The sequence below is a fragment of the Lycium barbarum genome, chromosome 10, assembly GCF_019175385.1.
Source record: "Lycium barbarum isolate Lr01 chromosome 10, ASM1917538v2, whole genome shotgun sequence".
Classification (NCBI taxonomy): Eukaryota; Viridiplantae; Streptophyta; class Magnoliopsida; order Solanales; family Solanaceae; genus Lycium; species Lycium barbarum.
Window position 1 is genome coordinate 20752911 of NC_083346.1, and position 7956 is coordinate 20760866.

Below are 7956 nucleotides of genomic sequence, written 5' to 3' on the forward strand. Positions count from 1 at the left end.
TTACCAACCATGTGAGAGGATTATATTAAGAGTAGTTACACTACAACTCATGTTCAATTTTCATTTTTATTGAACTAAAGTTCGATCAGTTGATGTTATATTTTTAGAAAGGTCCTCTAGTAGCGTATTAATTTTGTTATGAACTATGATTTGCTCATTTGGTGAGATAATATAAGAATTGAGAAAGTTTTGATGGTTTTCACAACTTGTATGATTGTTTATATCTATGAGAAAAAATACAACTTAAGAAATCAAAATTACATGTCCAAACAAAAACTTCAATTTCAAATCATGTCAAAACGGCTCCTCAGTAAAAACTATGGATCAAAGCATTACAAAACATTAGGTTTGTGCTAAGCACGAGCATGCCATATAGTAGTATTTTAGATAAGACTTAAAACAACAACAACAACAACAACAACAACATACCCAGTGAAATCCCACAATGTGAGGTCTGGGGAGAGTAAAGTGTACGCAGACCATACCCCTATCTCCGAAGACAGGGAGGCTGTTTCCGAAAGACCCCCGGCTCAAGAGAAATCACAACGAGAAAGGTTAGATAAGCAGAAGCAGTTCAAAGCAAAATGCAAATGAAACTAAAGAAAGCGAATAAGTCAAAATAGAGCAGTCTGAAAAAGAAAAAAAAAAAGGGAGCAGCAGCTACCACAGATAAATAAGATAATCGAAGTACAATAAACCACATATAGTAGCAAGAAACAAAGGACAATAGACTATAGATCAAACAGCGACTACCTGCTAGCCTTCTACCCTAATCTGAGTCCTCCAAAACCTCCTATCTAAGGTCATGTCCTCGGTAAGCTGAACCTGCGCCATGTCCTGTCTCAGCACCTCTCCCCAATACTTTTTCGGCCTACCCCAACCTCTTCTGAAACCATCCATAGCTAACCTCTCACACCTCCGCACTGGAGCATCTGTACCTCTCTTCCTCACATGCCCAAACCATCTCAGCCTCGCTTCCCTCATCTTGTCCTCCACTGATGCTACTCCAACCTTATCCCGGATATCTTCATTCCTAATCCTCTCTCGCCTGGTGTGCCCACACATCCATCGCAACATTCTCATTTCCGCAACTTTCATTTTTTGGACGTGAGAGCTCTTGACTTCCCAACACTCTGCCCCGTACAACAAGGTCGGTCTCACAACCACTTTGTAAAACCTGCCTTTAAGTTTTGGTGGCACCTTCTTATCACACAGCACTCCTGAAGCAAGCCTCCATTTCAACCACCCTGCGCCAATACAATGTGAGACATTATCGTCAATATCCCCATTTTCTTGTATAATAGACCCGAGATATTTGAAACTTCTTTTCTTTGGGATGACCTGGGTACCAAGCCTCACTTCCACGCCAGACTCCTGTGTCATGTCACTGAACTTGCACTCCATGTACTCTGTCTTAGTCCTACTCAACTTGAACCCTTTAGACTCCAGAGTTTCTCTCCAAACCTCCAGCTTAGCGTTTACTCCGCTGCGTGTCTCGTCGATCAAGACTATGTCATCCGCAAATAACATACACCATGGCACCTCACCTTGAATTCGCCGCGTCAGACAATCCATCACTAGAGCAAATAAAAATGGGCTAAGAGCTGATCCTTCGTGCAACCCCATCTCCACTGGGAAGTGCTCCGAGTCTCCTCCCACTGTCCTTACCCTGGTCTTGGCTCCCTCATACATGTCCTTGATCGCCCTAATGTACGCTACAGGTACACCTCTGGCCTACAAGCATCTCCATAAAACCTCTCTTGGCACTTTGTCGTAAGCCTTTTCTAGGTCGATGAAAACCATGTGCAGGTCCTTCTTCCTCTCCCTATACTGCTCCACCAGTCTCCTCACAAGATGGATGGCTTCCGTAGTCGAGCGCCCCGACATGAATCCGAACTGGTTCTCTGAAATGGACACGCCTCTTCTCACCCTCATCTCCACCACCTTTTCCCACACCTTCATAGTATGGCTTAGTAGTTTGATCCCTCTATAGTTGTTGCAACTTTGAATATCACCTTTGTTCTTATACAAAGGGACCATCATACTCCACCTCCATTCCTCGGGCATCTTCGCCGTCTTAAAAATAACATTAAACAATCCAGTCAACCACTCCAAACCTGCCCTGCCCGCACTCTTCCAAAACTCCCCAGGGATCTCGTTAGGACCGGTAGCTCTTCCCCTGCGCATCCTGCGAACATCACCCTTAACCTCCTCCACCTTTATACTCCTACAATACCCAAAGTCGCGACGCCTCTCAGAGTCCTCCAAATCTCCCAACACAATGTCTCTATCACCTTCCTCGTTCAAGAGTTTATGGAAGTATGACTGCCATCTCCGTCTAATGAGAGCTTCCTCTACCAATACTTTGCCATCCTCGTCCTTGACACACTTTACTCTATCCAGGTCCCGTGCCTTTCTCTCCCTCACCTTGGCTAGCCTGTACAACTTCTTATCCCCGTCTTTCTCCTCTAGTTCTACATATAGACGTTCGAAAGCTACCGTTTTTGCCGCCGAAACTGCCAACTTCGCTTCCTTTCTCGCAATCTGATACCTTTCCCTATTCGTCCGCTTCTCCTCCTCATCTTTGCTGTCTACCAACCTCGCGTACGCCACTTTCTTTGCTTCCACCTTTCCCTGGACTTCTCCATTCCACCACCAGTCCCCTTGTCGCCTACCACGGCGACCTCTCAAGACTCCTAGGACATCTCTAGTTGTTTCCCTAATGCAGCTCGCCGTCCTATCCCACATACTGTTCGCGGCCCCCCTACTCTCCTAAGCCCCCATAGCCATCAACTTCTCCCCCATCTCCTGGGCACTCGACAAAGTCAGACTCCCTAACCTGATCCTTGGCAGGTCATCCGCGACCCTCTTCCTCTTCTTTCTCGTAATCCCCAAATCCATCACCAAAAGCTTATGTTAGGTCGTAAGGTTCTCACTCGGAATGACCTTGAAGTCTTTACAAAGACCTTTATCCTCTTTTCTAAGGAGCAAAAAGTCTATCTGCGTCGCATCCGTCGAACTACGAAAGGTTACCAAGTGCTGCTCCCTCTTCGGGAAATGCGAGTTGGCTACTACCAATCCAAAGGCTTTAGCAAAATCCAGAAGTGAGACTCCTCCTCCATTCCTGACTCCGAAGCCGAAACCTCCATGCTCATCATCATAACCCCCGAGGTTGAGCCGATGTGTCCATTGAAATCTCCTCCTATGAATAACTTCTCGGTGGGCAGTATAACTCCCACCACTTCATCCAAATCCTCCCAAAAATGCCTCTTCTCCTCCTCGTCCAAGCCCGCTTGTGGCGCGTAAGCACTAATAATGTTCAAGGTAAACCCTTCCACAACTAACTTAACCGCCATCATCCGGTCATTGACCCTCCTAAACTCTACGGCCTGGTCCCTTAGCTCACTATCTACTAAAATGCCTACCCCATTCCTATACATTGACTTACCCGAGAACCATAACTTATACCCGTCCACATCCTTAGCTTTAGATCCTACCCATTTGGTCTCTTGGACGCAAGCTATATTAATCCTCATATCCTTAAGAATCTTAACTAGCTCTATGGACTTCGCCGTCAAGGTCCCAATGTTCCAGGACCCTACTCTCAACCTAGACGCTCCCTGATCCCACTTACCCCCTCTAACCCTAGCCCCCGTCCCCGACCGAGAACATGACCCTAGTCTACCATCACTCACTATAGCCACTAAGGGAAATAAAAGCAAATCAAAGATTTATCTAAAACAAACAACAATCAATACTAAAGCACAGTTATCAAGAGACTATATGCAAGTCAGGTTGCTATGACAAGAGAGATAACACTATAAGCTAAAGGAATAAAGGCAAGAATTTAAAGTCAAGAGTCAAGAATGTGTAGCAGGAAAGATTTAACAAGGTTAAAAGACACATGAATTAATATGAGCCACCAGAGGTACCAACTCCAGGTGAAAACAATTTTGAAACAGAAAAACCTGTTCGCCGCCGGAATTACTGTTCACCGCCGAACATTGTTCACCGCTGGAGTTACTGTTCACCGCCGGAGTACTGTTCACCGTCGGAACCCACTGGCGGAGGTTTCCAGGTGCCGAAACGAGACAAGAGGCAGAAAAAAAAAACAAAGAAAAGAAAGGAAAAGAGAAGAGAAGAGAAGAGAGAAGGAGAGAAAAAGGAGGAGGCTGGCCGGAAAAGGACCCTATACCCGCCGGGGGGCTGGTTCGCTGCCAGGGAGGAGGGGGGTGGGGTGGGGAGTTGTTACTTTCCAGAGACTTGTTAGAAATTTGTTGCCTCCATAAAGTACAAACGAGGGACCCAAATGATGAAAATCATATCTTAGTAGAAATATTGCAAATAAAATCATAAGTATTAAAGGACTATGTGAAAATGTCAACAAAAAAGAGAGAAGATCGAGCGAAAATAATTTTATCGACAAATACATCCAATTGAGTGAAAATTTAGTCAATAAAATAATTGAAATTTATAAAATTTTGTGCAGTACAAGTCACTTATTAATGGAAATTGAATAAAGTACATTAATGATTCACATCAACTTATTTCATTGATCATCTTTCATGTCGACTCGTGAACATCCAAAGTTCCCTACATCTTGATGGGATTGACAAGCAAAGCTTCAATCATAGATTTCACATTATTCTTTGGGTTACTATATCCATCTTGATTATTCTTGTAAACAACATCAATTAAACGTGTGAGGTTTACAACACGCATTAATGTTTCAGTTGGCATAGAAGTAGGCTTAATACACTGTTTGTTCAAATCCTTCCATGCATTTTCAGCTATTTCAGAAAGTTCTGCACTCGCTTCTTCCACGGATAAATTGTTCTCTTGCATATAACATTCTATTCCCGTGACTAGCTGTCCTTTTTCTTTCTCAATCTATAAGGAAAAACATGATTCATGAAGATGTTATAAACAATGTTTATACGTTGGCAAAAATATATGTACAAATTTATATAACAATACCTTATAAGTAGCTATGTCATCAATGACTCGACCAATTACTGCTGAAGCAACAACAATTTTAGGCTTATTCATCATCCAATCGAATGTGGACTTTGATGTTGACCTCATGCCCAATAAAGAAGCAGGTGCAAGTAGATAATAAGTTCCAGTGATCAGTGCATTGCTGAGGTACTCTTTAAATGATGGAATTTTTCCTTTGATGAACCATTGGGCTTCTATATAGTAACTCCTCACTATTTCTTTCATCTAGTCAAGAAACAATATATTTATTAAACTTCTGTATCTTTCATAAAACATTTGAATTTCATAAAATCAAAGGGAGATGATATATTAGTGTTTTAAGTCTCATACCGCCTCTTTGACGTAATAAACTCCATTGAATCTATCTTGGATTTTGACTTCGATTTCATATTCCTCGAAGAGATCGAGAAGAATTGTATATATTGGTTTCATATAATTTGGCAGTCGATCTATTTCACTTACATTCCACCTGTAATGATAGAAAAATACCTTAATTAATGTATCTTATTTCACGTATCAATTACATAGTAAGGATTTTATCTAGTATTTCTATGAGTTTAAATTATATACAATCAGGTCATCTTTACCTATTATAGTAGGTAACTCGTCTTATTTTCAAGTTTACAAATATCACATTTGAAGGAGTTTATCTGTAAATATTCTTTAGATGACCTAATTGTGTAAAAAAAACTCTTTTCAAACGATGTATATAATTTAAACTCTATTTTTATAGTTTTTAGGAAATAATCTTAGAAATAAAGAGTTAAAAATCAGACTAGAGATACTATGAAATTGCTAACTCAATTACTAGATAAATTATCTGACAAAATTCATATCGGTCCACCGCTTCCGTGAATACTTCTAGTTCATCAAGAGTACCATAAGAGTCATATGTATCATCAATTACTGAAATCATAGCTATGCATTTTGCAAGCATAATCCGAGCTTGAGAGTATTGAGGTTCAAAGTACACACCCACGGTCCAAAAAAAGCATTCTACCATTCTGTCTCTAACATAAGAAAGTTTAGACGCAAGATCCAAATCTTTCCACCACCTTCAAAATAAGTAAGATTAATATTTAGTTAGCTTAAATAATACTTACAATATAATACTCCAATGAAAAGCACAAACTCAAAATAACTTACAATGTTAGTTCACTAAGCTCTTCCTTGTGTAGCATTTGCAACAAATTGTAATCTAGTTTTGCAAGCCTCAGTAGCTTTTCATTTCTTGAATCCACATTCTCATATATTGAAATGTAAAAGTGTGCTTCAGCTCTTGGGATGCCTCTATGAAGAGATTGCATTAGGGCATGTGTTACTTGTTTCTCAAGAGTAGAATCTAAGGTAGGTGCTATACTTTCAAGATGTGATGTTGCCAAAATAAGGGCCTCTTCTAATATGACATCCTCATGTCCCCTAACATGTGCCGCTTCATACAGACTTAGCAGACCCTTTGCATCTGTAAGTAGAGTTTCCTTGAAGTTTCCGTTGTTGTCCTTGAATTGGTTGAAATGATCTAATTTACAAAATATTTCATTACGTCAGTTATTGTTGAGGATGTGAACAAAGTCTCACATTGGCTGTTGAAAAAAAAAACTATGTATAGGTATGGATAGGGAAACCGTGGCGACTTTCCCCAAAACGAAAAATATGTCACCATGTTATTAAGACTATTTTTGAGCTAGTTCAACAATTATGTAAGACAAACTTAAGACATTCATCGAAAGAAAACTTGTAAGATGTGCATATAAACATACCAGAAGAGATCGGATAGCCATGTTGCCTAAACAATCGAAAATATAGAGCAACCTTGTATAGATCATCCTCTTCATGGATGACATTTAGATCAAACATCTTGCTTATTTGATCTTCAATCTCCTCCTCAAAGTGATATGAAATACCAAGGCATTCAAGAGTGTCAATCAAATGTATTTTCTCTATGGTGTCATTGTTAGTAGTACTTATTATCATGTGCCTGACTTCTTCTTTCAAGGTCTCAATCTCCTCTATATTTTTCTCGGATACCTGTAAATGCAATGCTCAATGTTAGTAATTTTGTCAAAGCTAATAGTAAAGAATGAAAAAGGCTTACCAAGAAATAACTAAAGAAGCATATCCAATCAGACATCTCTATAATGGTTATTCTTATAACAATATTTTATTATAACGGTCAAGTATTATTTGAAACGGACTTTCATAGTTATGTTATATTATATGTTCTTTATAACAACATCTCGCTATAGCAGTCAAAAATTATTTGAACAAACAGCGTCGTTATAAAGAGGTTTGACAGTATATATATATATATATATATATATATATATATATATATATATATATATATATATTACCTGATTATCCATAGTAGAATAGCTAAAAGTATTTCCCCAAAGACTAGGAGAGAAATTAGCCTCTGGTCGAAAAATCCCATCTTCATGGTTTACATTTCCAGTCAATGAAGTCATTGTTGCTATATTTTGGTATACTTGCAAAATCTGAAAACTTATTCGATGTTGGGTTTTCAGTGTTTTTTGCTTAGTCTTTTGTCATTGGTATCACTATTTATATAGAGGAAATTAGAATAATTTAAAATGTGAGAGAAACACATTTTAGAAATTCAGGTAGTGTTAGGCGGCAAGCCATATACAAATTCAATTAATCTATGAGTCTTATTAACAAGGGGAGTTAAATTGTTGGTGGATAACCTGTGACCTTCAAAGGTCTAAGAAAAGTAAACTAAAACTTTTGAATCATCTTAGTTTTGTTGATACCGTTCCAAGTTATATATACGGATATTTTATATACGTTTATAAACTTCTTATTAAAGAGGGATTAAACAAGATTCCTTTTGGATTTGTATATGATAAAGTTTCCTTGAATAGCACTTCTAGTCCCTATGTTAATGGTATATTATGATTTTAGTTCTTGTGTTATTCAACTTATTACTATTGACAT

General features: G+C 39.1%; 1 protein-coding gene across 1 annotated transcript; it reads right to left on the reverse strand.

Annotated features, from left to right (window-relative positions):
- Positions 1–4560: 4560 nt before the first annotated feature.
- Positions 4561–7512, reverse strand: LOC132615637 (vetispiradiene synthase 3-like). The gene is made up of 7 exons (XM_060330255.1): positions 7353–7512; positions 6759–7026; positions 6145–6517; positions 5839–6053; positions 5329–5471; positions 4978–5223; positions 4561–4890 (listed from the first exon to the last, which is right to left on the reverse strand). Exons 1-7 carry the CDS (start codon positions 7464–7466, stop codon positions 4594–4596), a joined length of 1656 nt encoding a protein of 551 aa, XP_060186238.1. The 5' UTR covers positions 7467–7512; the 3' UTR covers positions 4561–4593.
- Between the last annotated feature and the right edge of the window lie 444 nt (positions 7513–7956).

Coding starts and splice junctions, on each gene's coding strand:
- LOC132615637 (XM_060330255.1), bottom strand. CDS start 7,466: ATGACTTCATTGACTGGAAATGTAAACCATGAAGATGGGATTTTTCGA. Junction 6,054..6,144: donor GAGCTTAGTGAACTAACATT/GTAAGTTATTTT, acceptor CTTATTTTGAAG/GTGGTGGAAAGATTTGGATC. Junction 4,891..4,977: donor ATGACATAGCTACTTATAAG/GTATTGTTATAT, acceptor TTTTCCTTATAG/ATTGAGAAAGAAAAAGGACA.